This window comes from Mastigoproctus giganteus, chromosome 9 (genome assembly GCF_048544385.1).
Source record: "Mastigoproctus giganteus isolate SK-2022 chromosome 9, ASM4854438v1, whole genome shotgun sequence".
Classification (NCBI taxonomy): domain Eukaryota; kingdom Metazoa; phylum Arthropoda; class Arachnida; order Uropygi; family Thelyphonidae; genus Mastigoproctus; species Mastigoproctus giganteus.
Window position 1 is genome coordinate 186,808,460 of NC_143583.1, and position 14,992 is coordinate 186,823,451.

The 14,992-nt window shown below is 36.5% G+C and overlaps 1 protein-coding gene across 1 annotated transcript in view; it reads right to left on the bottom strand.

Annotated features, from left to right (window-relative positions):
- The window catches only part of LOC150080950 (enoyl-CoA delta isomerase 2-like), a 161,065-nt gene that overhangs the window by 42,732 nt on the left and 103,341 nt on the right, over positions 1 to 14,992 (bottom strand). The window contains exon 8 of the mRNA XM_090380862.1: positions 11,985 to 12,075. Within this exon, the coding sequence (XP_090236988.1) occupies positions 11,985 to 12,075 (91 nt within the window). The remainder of the gene's footprint in view (positions 1 to 11,984; positions 12,076 to 14,992) is intronic.

Sequence of the window (14,992 nt, forward strand, 5' to 3'; positions counted from 1 at the left end):
TACAGTGTCTGGAGACTAGGCACCAGCGAGGTGATCTGATAGAGGTGTATAAAGCCTTGAATGGTTTGAGCATGCTCAATGCTGATGGGATAGCCGACCGGGCTAGCCGAGTGGGTAAAGTACCTGCCCGGCAACCCCAAGGTCGCGGGTTCGATTCCCGCCTCGGGCTTGGATCAAAGTACTGCAAAAACCTTGGGAGGTGCAATATGGCCACAGAAGCCGATGCGCCAACAACTACCAAATCAAAGCTGATGGGATTCTTCCTCTTGCTCAGAATAATCACCTGAGAGGGCATAAATTCAAATTTAGGAAGGACAGATGTAGGGTAGACATGAGGAAATTTGCCTTTAGCCAGTGAGTGGTTGGTTGGTGGAACAGACTTCCATCCCTTGTAGTGGAAGTTGATAGCCTAATAAAAGGCTCAGCTGGACAGGTATTTCGAATGAACAGAGGTGTGAAGTGGAAGTGGTTATTTTTTATTTAATTTTATTTTTTATTTTTTTGGCTGATGCTGCATAAGCTTGCTTTCTTGCATCAAATGCCTCTACTAATGCTAATGCTATTAAAATAAGTCAGTATGTCATACATTACTGGCTAGATTTTGCGAAATTGCCATATTTAATAACTCGTCACAGTTATTAAATATAGAGAGAATTAAATATAATTCTCTCTATATTTAATAACTGTGACGAGATGTGAAACTATCATGGTGATTTTCGAAATCTACGCATAAAAATTGGTTAAAAACAACATTAAGTGTTTGGAGGTAAAAATCATGTTGGCTAGTGTTATATTTGACTGAGGGTCACTATTGTTTTTGTAGGCCTAGTGCACAGAGGCTAAAGTGCCTAAAACAGAAGAAAACCAAGAGATTTTTAAAAAAACGCAGGAGATATATATAAATCATATATATTATGTTATGTACTGCGCCAGAAATTAAATTTCACCAACAACATACACATTTTATATTAAAGTACACACACAGGACTATATACCAGTGCATTATGCTTTCAAAATGTTAATTTACCTAGAATTTAGTGCATTAGCATTAGTAGAGGCATATGATGCAAGAAAGTAAGCTTATGCAGCATCAGCCAAAATAAAAAAAAAAAAACACCACTCCCATTTCACCCCTCAGTTCATTCAAAATACCTGTCCAGCTGAGCCTTAAATTTATTTAGGCTATCACCTTTCACAACAAGGGACGGAAGTCAGCTCCACCAACCAACTACCCGCTGGCTAAAAACAAATTTCCGCACGTCTATCCTACATCTGTCTTTCCTCAATTTGAATTTATACCCTCTCCGGTGATTATTCTGAACAAGAGGAAGAATCTCAACAGCAGTGAGCATGCTCAAACCATTCAAGGCTTTATACACCTCTATCAGATCACCTCGTTGGTGCCTAGTCTCCAGACACTGTAATTTGCAAAACTTAAGCCTTTCTTCATAAGAGCAACCCTTTGTTGCATTCATTAATCTTGTTGCCCTTCTCTGTACTCGTTCCAGCAGCTCTACATCCTTCTTGAAATGAGGCCTCCAGACCTGTATACAGTACTCAAGGTGTGGCCTGACCATTGCCTTATACAAGGGAATAATCACCTCCTTATCCCTGCTAGAAAAATTCCTGTATATCATTGACAAGACACCATGAGCTACTCTTGCAGCCCACCTGCACTGCTCAGAAAACTTTATATCTGCCTGCACAATTACCCCCAGGTCCTTTTCATTCTCTACCACTGTCAGTGTAGTACCACACAGTTGATAGGTTACTCTGGGGTTACTGTTTCCCATATGTAGTACTTTACATTTGTCAATGTTAAACTTCATTTGCTACCTCTCAGCCCATCTGCTCAACCTTTCCAGATCCTGTTGCAGCAGCATAGTGTCAGTGGTGTCCTTAACAACCCTGCCAACCTTTGTATCATCTGCAAACTTGGACATTAAGCTTGATATACCATCATCAATATCATTTATAAATACAGAAAACAACAATGGACAACACTGACCCCTGAAGGACTCCAATAATAACATTAGTCCACGATGAACAATGTCCATTGATTACCACTCTCTGTCTTCTTCCCCTCAACCATCCCTTTATCCATAGCAGCAATTTGTCTCCAATGTCACACTGCTCCAATTTGTGCAGCAGTCTTCCATGTGCAACAGTATCAAAAGCCTTTCTAAGATCCAAATATATAATATCAAAGTTATTCCCTGCATCCAGTTCTTTTCTGAGTGCATCATAGTATCCAATCAAATTGGTCAGGCAAAACTTTCTCTTAACAAAACAATGCTGTATCTTAGCAATAACTGAAGTCTTGTATAGATGATCCTGCAGTGCTTCTTTAACCAGTGCCTCCATTAATTTTCCTGGAACAGAAGTTAAACTCGCAGGTCTATAATTACTTGTGTCAGCCTTTGATCCTCCTTTGTGAATTGGTGTCACATTTGCACATCTCCAGTCTATGGGTTCCCCTGAGTCCAAAGAAGCTCTCATAATCATGGCTAAGGGTTTGCTTACTTTCTTTGCAGCTTCCTTTAATATAACTAGATAGATCCCATCCACCCCGGATACCTTTTTTATGTTTATCCTCTGCAATTTCTCCTCAACTTTCCTCTCAGTTATTACAAAATCATCTAGCTCACTGCCAGAGTTTACTTCACCTCTGGCATTCCCCTTCCTGAATAACTCCTCATGTGTGAATGTAGATACAAAATACTTGTTTAGTTTGTTAGCCACCTGAGCAGGATCATCAACAGTTGAACCATCAATATCCAGTGGACCAATCTAATTCATCCCTTTCCTTCTAGAGTTTACATAGGTAAAGAACTCTTTTTCTGTTTTTATTTGCATCCTTTGCCAAGGATTTCTCATAATCTGCCTTTGCCTGCCTAATCTCTTTTGTGACTTGGTTACAGATCAACTTATATCTATCATACACTTCCATGTCACCCATTAATTTATATGTATCCCATGCATTTTTCTTCTCTGCCATATGTCTCATTAGTTCATCTGACATCCATTTAGGCCTAAACCTTGAACAATATTTCTTAGTTGGTATGTAAAGCCTAGTAGCTTCCAAGATAAGTTCTTTGAATGCTTCCCATTTTGAATTTGCTGTTGGTAACATCATCAGTTGGTCCCAATGTATAGAATTTAAATACTGTCTCAGACCATCGTAGTCGCCTTTACAAAAGCAAAAACCCTTCCCTTTACCCCTGATGGTATTTAAATCTTTGAGTAAATGCCACTTCAGCACATTGTGATCACTTCCACCTAGTGGTTCCTTTATCTGCAAATTCTTAATGCATGAAGAATCACTACTGATAATCAGATCAAGAGTATTACTCCCTCTAGTTGCCTCCTGAAGATGCTGATGTAGAAAACAATCCTTCAATAAATTCACAGGAGCCTTGCTAGTGTGTGAGTGACCAACTCACAAATTCCAGTCAATATCTGGGAAATTAAAATCCCCCATTAGAAGACTCTCTGATTTACTGGCCCACTCTATTTCCCTGTACAGTTTCTTATTATACTCATCAGAGTCATTAGGCCTATAGCACACTCCTACTCTCAATTTTGATCTCCCAATGCTTATGTCGCACCAAACTGACTCGACACTGCACTGTCCAGCAATGTTGACTGGCTTCACTTCCTTAGATTTTATGTGTTTCTTAACTAATAGAATAACTCCTCCTCCCTTCCTATCCTGTCTTTCCTTTCTGTACACATTGTACTCCCCAAATTCCAGTTCTGCATTCCTTATATCTGTGTGACACCACATCTCTGATATCCCAACAATATCTTTAATGTTTATATCTTCCTTTGATGTTTTGAGCAATATCTCAAATTCATCAAATTTATTTACCAAACTCTTAGCATTGGTGTAAACGCAAGTACACATGCACCTGTTATTATTCTTAGCTACCCTAACACAATTCATGTGTTTACTTGTACCGCAATGACTTCCAGCAGTCTCTGAAGTACCCTGCATCTTATTTTCCAGGCTGCTGTTCATTACAATAGAAGCAGTGCAAGAATCACTTTCACCTCTGCCAGTGGTTACTGTTAATCCATTAGTCCTTGTATCCCCCCCCAAGCTAGCAGTTTTCCGACCCACCTGACACTGCCTCGATAGCATCATTTTTCTGTCTGTGAATTTCAATTTGGATTTCCTATTAGACATTAACTAATTCTGACTATTTCAAGAAAGATATTTTTACAGATTTTGCCTTCTTCAGAAGTTTTGAAGCTTTCCTGTCTAGACTTCCCATTTCCAAAGGTTCGCCAGAAAGAGAAGATACGAACTCAGTTTTTGTTTTCCTAACCTTGCCAAATATTCTCACATTCAGCTATGAGGAAACATTAAAACAGCACAAATGATTTGGATAATCTGTTAGATTTCAAGCTCTGTTGTGTGCTTGTCAGTTTGCCAACCAATGAACACTCTACAGCAATTTCTTCTTCTTTCATTTTAGCATCTGAAAGATTTGTTACTGTGAAATTGGCAGAACTGATGCTGCAAAACCTCTATTGCTTTATTTATTTTATCTTTGCATATAAAAGAATGCTGTACAAACTGGAGCAGTGTGGCATTAAGGGCAAGTTGCTGCTAAGAATAAAGGGATGGTTGAGTGGGGGGGGGGAGACAGATAGTGGATAATCAATAAACATTGCTCTTCATGGACTAATGTTATTAGTGGAGTTCCAGAAGGTTTTGTGTTGGCCTCATTGCTGCTTTCTATATATATATATATCAATGATTTTGGTGAAGGCATATTAGGCTTAATGTCCAAATTTGTGGATGATACAAAGGTTGGCAGGGTTGTTAATGACAGTATGCTACTGCAACACAATCTAGAAAAGTTAGGCAGATGGGCTGAGAAATTGAACAATTGAAGTTAACATTGATAAATGCAAAGTACTGCATATTGGTAATAGTAATCCCAGAGTAACACACCAAAGGTGTGGTACTCTGGGATTACTAGAGTAACATACCAAACTTGCAATTCAGAAGTTCTTTTTCTTAGAGTAGTGGAAAATCCAGGTCCACTACTCTAAGTTATTTTTCTTAGTAGTGGACCTGGGGTAATTGTGCAGTCAGATATGAAATTCTCTGAGCAATGCAGACAGGCTGCCAGGACAGCTCATCATGGGATTTTGTCAATGGTATACAGGAATTTTGCTAGCAGGGATAAGGTTGTGTTGTTGTTTGGTTTTTAGGAGCATTAGCAACTAAGACCATATTGCTCCGGGGATATGCAGTCGTCATTCCCTGACCTTTCCACATCCTCCGTATTTGGTGGTCACGCACTCGAACCCCGGTCTAATCAAGAAGTGTATGCTACGCACTGCTGTTACAGCCCACCTGGCTACGGAGCTGGCATAGGGATAAGGAGGTGATTATCCCATTGTATAAGGCAATGGTCTGTTTGTTTGTTTGTTGTTTGGTTTTTAGGAGCATTAGCAACTAAGGCCATATTGCTCCGGGATATGCTGTGGTCATTCCCTGACCTTTCCGCATCCTCCGTATTTGGTGGTCACGGGCTCGAACCCCGGTCTAATCAAGAAGCGTGTACTACGCACTGCTGCTCCTTCCCACCTGGCTACGGAGACACCCGAAGGCAATGGTCAGGCCACACCTTGAGTACTGTGTACATGTCTGAAAGCTTCATTTTAGGAAGGATGTGGAGCTGCTGGAACAAGTACCAAGAAGGGCAATGAGATTGGTCAGCAGAACAAAGGTGCTCTTACCAAGAAAGGCTTCAGTTCTGCAAATTGCAGCATCTGGAGATTAAACACCTCAATCAGATCACTTTGCAGGTGCAAAGTGATCTGATTGAGGTGTTTAAGGCTTTGAATGGATTGAGCAAACTCAATGCTGATGGGATTCTTCCTCTTGTTCAGATCACACTCATGAGGAGGCACAAATTCAAACTGAGGAAGGATGGTTGCAGAATAGATGTGTGTCTTTAGTCAATGGATGGTTGATTTTTGGAACAAGCTTCCATCTGTTGTTGTGAAAGTTGATAGTTTAAATAAATTCAAGGAAGAGCTAGACAAACTATTGGAGGAAATGGAATAGGTGAAATGGGAGTTTTTTTTTTTTTGGGCTAATGCTGTATAAGCTTGCTTTCTTGCATCATTTGCCACTGCTAATGCCAATTTATAAGAACATTTTTAAATGGAAACTTATGAACCATGTAGTCACATGCAGCCATGAAGTATTCATTACTGAGCAAAAGAACAGAATCTTAACCCACTGTTTTAGACTTGCCACAATCTAGGCAATAGAAATGCCTATGACTAAGTCAGAATCATCTTTCTAATTTAGTCTGCTATGATAATCAATTTCCAAAATGGAAGCAGATCTGAAAACTATTGGTAAAATAAATTATAACATTTATTTTAATATAACATATGATATTCTTCGATATTACTCAGAGATCATTACTCTTAGATATTCTTCATATCTAAGAGTAATGATCACTGTACATGGATATAATGTACACTGGATTGAAGAACAGTGTTCAGATTTTCAAAAATTGACATAACATTTAAAAGAAACAAGCAAATTACTCTATTCATACCAGAAGAGCAAAACTTGAACAGACTTTCTGCACAAGTGAGGACAACATGCCTAGAATTATCAATTTGCGTGGCCCATTTAGGATTGCTTTCACCAGAAGTTTGAAATTCAGAAGTTATCTTTCTTGAGGAGTTCATTAATTTGATTTCTTTCAAAACATCTTTTGAATCATTAACTGGATTTGCATGATGCATGACTGTTTTCCATTTAGGGACTCTGAAAAAGAGTTCATACACCTTTTCTAATCACTTCTAATCATTTCTTTAAACAGATCTGTTAAAGCTGGCCATGTTCTACCAGTATAGTTATACATTTAATCAAAGCAGCCAACATGCACATATACACACAGGCTTCAAAACCTTTTTTCTTCAATGGCACGTATCAGTTGAAATTGTTCAAAATGTATCTTTCCTTTTAGAATCTCTAATGGCAGTATATGTCTATCAATTATTAATCCACTTTCACAGAAAGGCATGCAGTTTACACTTGCTTCTCCTCCTGCAGTTTTTAGGCTTACCAAACAGGTTTATTATTATTATTAGCCATATGGTGCAAGGAAGCCTGAGGCTTATGATGCACCAGCAAAAAAAGAAATTTTGAGTGAGTGAGTGAGAGAGAGAGAGTCGAAAGTAGAAGAAGATCACCAAGCCCCTAAACCCACATGCTCTCAGGTTGTTCAGAATATGATATCCCATGTCGTAACCTTCAGAATTACCTTCCACTGGTGGCACTGAGGGCAAGCCACTTTCAGTTTGACTTTTTTTTTTTTTTTTTTAGGAAGAATTTTAGGGTACTTGAAATTTAAGGAAGAAAAATACAAATTATTAAAGGGGATGGATACAGATGATGGGGAAAGTTTTTTTTTTTTTTTTTTTGGCTGATGCTGTATAAACTTGCTTCCTTGCATCATTTGCTACCACTAATACTAAATGCGACATACTGCATATGGGTAGCAGCAATCCCGGTATAACACATACCATTTTGGTGTCACCACACTCCAAGTGGTGAAGAATGAAAAAGATCTTGTAATAACTGGATAACTATATAGCCTAACATGACGCTCTTGGAAGAGAACAGACAGACTGCTGAGACCGCTAATGGGGTTGTGTAATTACATAGAGACCCCAACTTAGATTAATTCAGACTTATGTAAATTATCCTCAAAGGGGTATGGAAAAAATTTCGAGTTATAAATATTTTACTTAACGCACCTACATTACTCACATGGTACCTAACAGCTGTCTTCTGCAAGGCAGACTGCTCACGTGGTGTATGAATGTGCCTTCCTCAGCCTTGCTTTGCTTTCTATTGAACATGGACACTGTGTATTGCATTCATATACAGGTGACCCCCCGCTTAACGCTGATCATTCGTTCCGGAAAAACAGAGCGCTAAGTGAATCCGCGCTAAGCGAGCGCCGCTTTCCCATAAGGTAACATATGTATTTGTGAGCTGCGGTCGGTGCCATAGGATATTTGCTAATCAATAATAAACGGTAATGAAAAGATGCACAAATGTCGGTCAAAATATTTAATATTCAAATATTTGCACATATAAAATATTCTGCATTACATACGTATAATTATGTGGTAACTACTTGCGTCTCAAAAGTAAACAAAATTCCAATTAAAATAATGAATTTAATTGATTTAATTTAATGGATGAATTTAATCATGAAAAATGTGTGGATTTTGAGTTGAACTTTGGCCCTCTTCCAAATAAACTAAAAGGGGTATCAATTTTAAATGGCCCGCAGCGTTACCACCCAACAATAAAGTCAACCGATCCTTCGCCGCTTTGAAACTTGGCATGTTTTTTGTTCTTTCAATATGAAACTTCTTTTAGGCATTCGTTTCCACAAAAGTCCTGCTTCATCTATGTTAAAAACTTGTTGAGAAGTATAACACATAATACCCCTCTTCAATAATTTTAACAAGTTCTTTTTTGAAAGTTTCGGCTCCTTAATCTGCACTAGCGGCTTCTCCCGGGATTTTAAATCTATTCTACCAGTTTTAAATGGTTCCACATTTTTTTTTTAGGCGAGTTTTCTTCAGATCATCGTATTGGCTAATCTCTTTCTCTCTCTCTCTCTTTTTTTAATATTTAACTTAACTGAATTCTGCATTGGAATATTATCTTCAAAAAAATTAGTCTTTCCATTTCAATCCTAATAGCCGGTCTAGTCCTAGTTGCTTGCAGTGGAACAGCTATCTTTCCCGCTGCTAAAATTAATTCTTTATTTTTTCATAATTATTCTTACAGTTAAATTTGCGAGTCCTAAATTATGGCACACATCCGCTTGTCGTTGACCGGAATCGATTCGCTTCAAAACGTCTAATTTAATTTTCAAATTCAGCCTTTTTCTTACATTTATAGGCTTCGTACTGCGCCCAGACGTTGTTGCATTTTCATTCCTGTCGGTCATTATTAGCTCTTCGAAAATATAACTGCGTTGGTTGAATTAATTATGATACAATGTTCAAGTAAACTGTCCGTTACGCACGATGTCTAATACTGTACTGAGGTTGATGACTAACTAGACTTCGGATAAATGCATATAACGCAAATATTGCAAGCAATATATTTGATCATTTTTTAGAATGTTGATCTCGGAACTACGTAACAAGTGACTGTACTTAAATTAGCGTGAGAGAAAATTTCACTGAGCGTGGGAAAATTGCTCAAGTCGGCGTGGGAAACGTTTTAATGCTGTTTTGCTATTCATTTTCAAGCTATCGACTCCATCAAATGAAACGATTTCGTTAAATATGTCAAAAATGTAATCTGTAAAAGAGCGTTATAGTGATCTGTGACAGCGTTATAGTCAGATACGGGTTATAATATAAGAACAGCGTTATAGCGAATCAGCGTAAAGCGAACCGCGTTATAACGGGAGCCTGCTGTACTTTAATAATTTTTAGTGTATTTACATGCTGTGGTTGGGTACAATCATGACTGGAAAAATGAACAAAAGTGGAAAAAGTGTTAGCTCGTGAGTAAACAGACCAAAACCGATCTAAAGATGAAAATTAAAATCATAAAAAATATGAAGGTGGACAAAGCTTAACGGCCATAGGATGTAATCTTGGTCTCACACCATCGACAATGAATACAGTTGTGAAGAATGCTACTTGTATAAAGGAACATGTGAAAAGATCTGTCTCCTTAAGGTCAACAATAATAAATAACAAAAAACTGTTCTGGTGCTATTTATGAGATGGAAAAATTGTTAAATTGGTAAAAATTGTGGATGGAAGACCAAATACAAAAAGTGCATTCCATTAAGCTTAATGATGATTTAGATGAAAGTAAGAAGTCTGTTTGAAGACATGAAATCAAAATATCCAGATGGTTCTCAATATTTTGTGGCAGGTAATGGTTGGTTTTCTAGATTTAAGAACCATGCTGGTTTTCATAATGTTAAAGTGTCTGGAGAAGCTGCTACTCGACTGTTTCAGAAAAAAATTCCATGTTGCAAAAATATATCTCTAAAGAGGAAAAAGCAATGCTGGGACACAAAGCTTCAAAAGACAGACTAACTCTTTTGCTTGGTGGTAATGTTTCTGGTTACTATAAGCTTAAGCCACTGCTAGTCTATCATTCAAAAACTCACACGCTTTGAAAGGCATCAGTAAGGTAACTCTTCACATATATTATCATTGAAATCCAAAAGCATGAGTTACTATTGCTCTTTTTGAAGACTAATTTATTAACTGTTTTCATGCCTAAAGTTGAGAAATACTGCTGAGAAATTGACACTCCATTCAATATTTTACTTATTGTTGATAATGCTCCTGGTCATCCCATGCATTTGGATGATTTTCATTCAAATGTAAAAGTACTCTACCTTCCACCCAACACTACTTCACTCAACCAGCTCACAAACCAAGGGGCAATTGCCAACTTAAAGCTTACTTATTTATGTAAGGCTTTCATGCAAGCATTGACAGCTATGGATAGAGATCCCGATTTAACAGTCTGAGATTTTTGGAAGTCCTATAATATTTATCAAGCTATACAAAACATTGCACAAGCATGAGAAGAGGTTGCACAAAATTGTATGAATTTGGTTTGGAAAAAATTTGTCGGTAGTTTGTGCATGGCTTTGGTAAGGACAAAACTACTGAAGACTTGACTGAAAAAGTAGTGAAGTTGTTGAACAAATAAAATTAGAAGTTGATGAACATGATATTTAAGAATTTATTGACTCACCTGGGGATGAGTCATCAAATGAAGAACGCACTGAATTACAAGCAGCAAAAGTTGCTGAAGCTGAGCTTTGGAACCAGAAGAATGAGACATTTCATGGTGAAAGAGATGGCAATTGCATTTGGTGAAATTTCAGCAGGAATAGCACAATAGAAGAAGATGGATCCTAATGCCTTACAGTTCTTAAAGGTCCAAAGAGAAATAGATAACACTTTAGCCCATTATCGAGAGATTTATGAAGAAAAGAAAGAAGCCACTGTTCAGTCATCTCTTGATAATTTCATAAGGAAGATCGAACAGCCAAATTAAACTTTGTTTATTTTTCTATTTTCTCCTATTATTTAAACTGTATTATATTATTTCGCATTAATAATTACATATTTAAATCTAGTTTGTGTGTGCATCCTATGAATGAAACTAACAGAAATAACCTTTAAAACATGTTAACATCTACTGCATATATGTAAGGAATTACATATATGTAATTAATGGGTGGGGGGTTAAATCTGACTTATGTAAAACGAGTTATGTAAAGGTTTGTGGAATGTAACTCTTATGTAAGTTTGGGTCTGTGTGTAGTATACAGGACTTAGTACATAGGAAAAAGAGAGACAGTTATCCCATTGTATAAGGTAGTGGTTACACCACACTTTGAGTACTGCATACCGGTCAGGAAGACTCACTTTAAGAAGGATTTTATCTACTGACAAAGGTGCAAAGAAGAGCAATTTAGTCAATGACATATCATAAAAGATTTCAGTTATGAAAACTGCAGCGAGTGACAACTAGACATCTGTGAATTGACCTCATTGAAATATGAAGTCAATTCAAGGTAGCAAAGTTAAACTGAAAAAGAATGGCTACAGGATAGATGTGCAAGAATTGGCTGAAAGCAAATTCTTGCACATCTATTTCAGCTGATTACTGTAACAAACTTCCATCTGGTGTTGTGGAAGTAGTTAGATTAAATAAATTTAAGGAAGCATTAGACAAATTATTGGAGGGGATGGACAGTTGAGATGTTTTTTCCCTGATGCTGTATGAGTTTGCTTCCTTGCAATGTTTGCCATTAATAATACTGATTAGTAATAACCTTATTCAATTACCAAAAAATTGTTTACAATATGATTGCAGGAATGGAGATTTTTCTTGAATGAAAATTTTTGTCCAATTGATAACATACTTAAGAGTTTCGGCAACACTTCTGGCCATGTCAGCTCCTGTAATTTCAAAATTACTAAGATCATTTCCACTAGAAAAAACGTCACCTGAACCTATATAATTAAAGATAAGAAATATCAAAGTTAGCAGTTAACTCAAAATATACAATGACTGAGTTAAAAAAATAAATGAAAATAAATGTGTGTGTGTGTGTGTGTGCGTGCGCACGTGCATGCGAATGCAATGGGAGGATTGTAAAGGCTGCTACAGCTAAAAATAAATATATAGGTGAAATAAATATGATAAAATATAAAAATAGTATTAGAAAACAGGCCTTGTGCATTGGGTTGCATATCATCCAAGTTTCTTGCGATGACCGACTAACTGGTTAAAATAAATAAATGATATATCAAAATTAGCGGCTCTGTGAACCGCTAATTTTGAACACTCCGCAGTTGCCGAGCATTATTGGGTTGAGCAGCACAATCTTGATCCCCAACGGGATATTTAAATTGTCAACTATTAACGTGATTGCCACCAGCGCTCATGGTTTGAAGCACTGCACATAGCTACCAATAATAGTACTATGAATCGCATGAGGGGAATGCACTTACACCCTATTATAGGATATACTGTATTGCAGTGCGATGAGCGCTGGCAGTCATCACATGTACATAATTCTGTTCTACCAACACCAGACTCGTAATACATGATCATGCCCAGCTGACTTTTGCTATTGTAACCATCAATATATACTGAAGTACACCATTCACTGATTAGCTGATGAAGAGGCACTTCGCCTTGAAAGCTTCTATGTATTTTAACACTTTTATTATATTATATTTTAACACTTTTATTATATTATATTTTAATACTTTTATCTTATTGTATTTTAATGCTTTTATTTTATCTTATCTCTGTTTTATCTTATGTAAATATCATTTACAGGCATACCTCGAATAACGAATAGGATGCGTTCCACGAAATTACTTCGTTAAGCGAAACTTCGTTTTCAGAGGTAAAAATACTATGGCCAGAATAGGGATACGTTCCTACGTAAAGAAAATGAAAAGCTTTTTTTTCGAACAAAGAAAAGTTTTATTAAATAAACAGTCAACTTACATACAAAGTGAAATCACATTTTAAAATACGAGTCTAAAGTTGTTGTTTATGCTGTTTTTCTCTTTCATTTAACAATTGCCTATACGGAGTTATTGCATTTAACACTGATCGCTTAACAATAACACTTCTTCCTAAATCAGGATCATTTTCACTAAAAAAATTTAAAACGTTTTCAATGTCATTAAAGCACCTTTTTAAATCTTTGGTTGTTAACACTTTTTCGGCAGGAACTTCTTTAACCTCGTCTTCATTATCTTTGTCTTCGTTGCTAACAAGGTTTTCTAAATCTTCCACTGAAAAACCATCATCTTCTGCATTCAATAAATTTCTAACATCCTCTTCATCGACATTTTCGAAACCTATTGATTGAGCCATCTGGATAACTTCATTTCTAATTTCTTGGATGTTATTTTCTTCTTCTAGTACAACTTCTGGCCATATTTTGCGCCAAACTCCATTTCAGCATTTCTTAGTGATTTCTTTCCAAGAACTATCAATGTTTTCAATTGCGTTTTTAATGGTGTAGTTTTTCCAAAAAGTTTTAACTGTCATTTCCTCTTTATCCTCTAGTTCAGTTAAACTGCTTAATGTTCGACACAGATAATAAGCTTTAAATGATGCTATTACTCCCTGATCCAATGGTTGAATCAGGGAAGTTGTGTTTGCTGGAAGAAACACAACTTTGACAGGAATGCATGTGTCCAACGTGTTAAGATCAGTAGGCTGTCCCGGAGCATTGTCTAACAACAAAAGAGCTTTTTCTTCAAAGTTGTTTTTTTTTGACAATACCGTTTTACTTCAGGACAAAAGTGGTTAACAAACCAATCAGTAAATAACTCCTTGGTAACCCACACTTTTCTATTTGCTTTCCATATTACAGGTAAATTCATTTTTATGTTACCTTTTAACGCCCTCGGATTTTCTGAATGGTAAACTAATAACAATTTTAATTTATAATCGCCAGAGGCATTTGATCCAAAGAGTAACATTAAACGGTCTTAGCTGCTTTGAACCCAGCAGCTGATTTTTCTTCAATAGAAATGAAGCTTTTTGTTGGTAGCCGTTTCCAGAACAAACCACTTTCGTCAACATTGAACACCAAATTTGGAAAATTTTGACGTTCAATGATTTCCTTTAGTTTTTCTGGAAACTTATTTGCAGCTTCTCCTGTTAATTTTACACTATGAATCCTGGCCCGTTTTTTAAATTTCTCGAACCAACCACGAGAAGCCCCAAAAGTTTCCGTAATTTCTTCAGTTTGTTTATATTTCAGGTGATTGAACTGGAATATATATTTTTTTATGTTAAATGGAGCTTGAAATTGCCGACTTCGTTATATCGAAGCTTCGTTATCAGAGGTAACGTTAACCGAGGTATGCCTGTATTTATTTTAATAAATTTATTTTAACCAGTTAGTCAGTCATCGCAAGAAACTTGGATGATAAAAATAGTACTTTTCTCATGTAATATATTATCTTGGGAAAAAAAAGTAGGAAAATAAGAAGTAGAAGAATTGAAAAGGAAGTGCAAATATAGTCAATTTTTTTATGGGTAAACCAGGTTTGTAACACCCATCCCTTCAGTCAGGGTCCCTGGAAGAATAATAAGAAGAAAGAGGGTAAAGTCACATAAAAGGTATGGTGAAATCACAAATGTATAGGGGAAGAGGGGTGGTCCTAAAAATTTAATTTAAAATGACATAAAATGACTTAGTATTATAAAAGTAATACTAAGATAAAAAAAAAATGCATCTAAACTGATCAGGACAATAAGCTATTATAATTCTAAATATGCTTTATGCAAAATCAGAAAGGTAACTCGTGAAATATAGATATGACATATCTTTATTTCTCATATTTCTGAACTGAATTTCAACTTTTTACATACTCTTGGCTTGGCAAAATACAT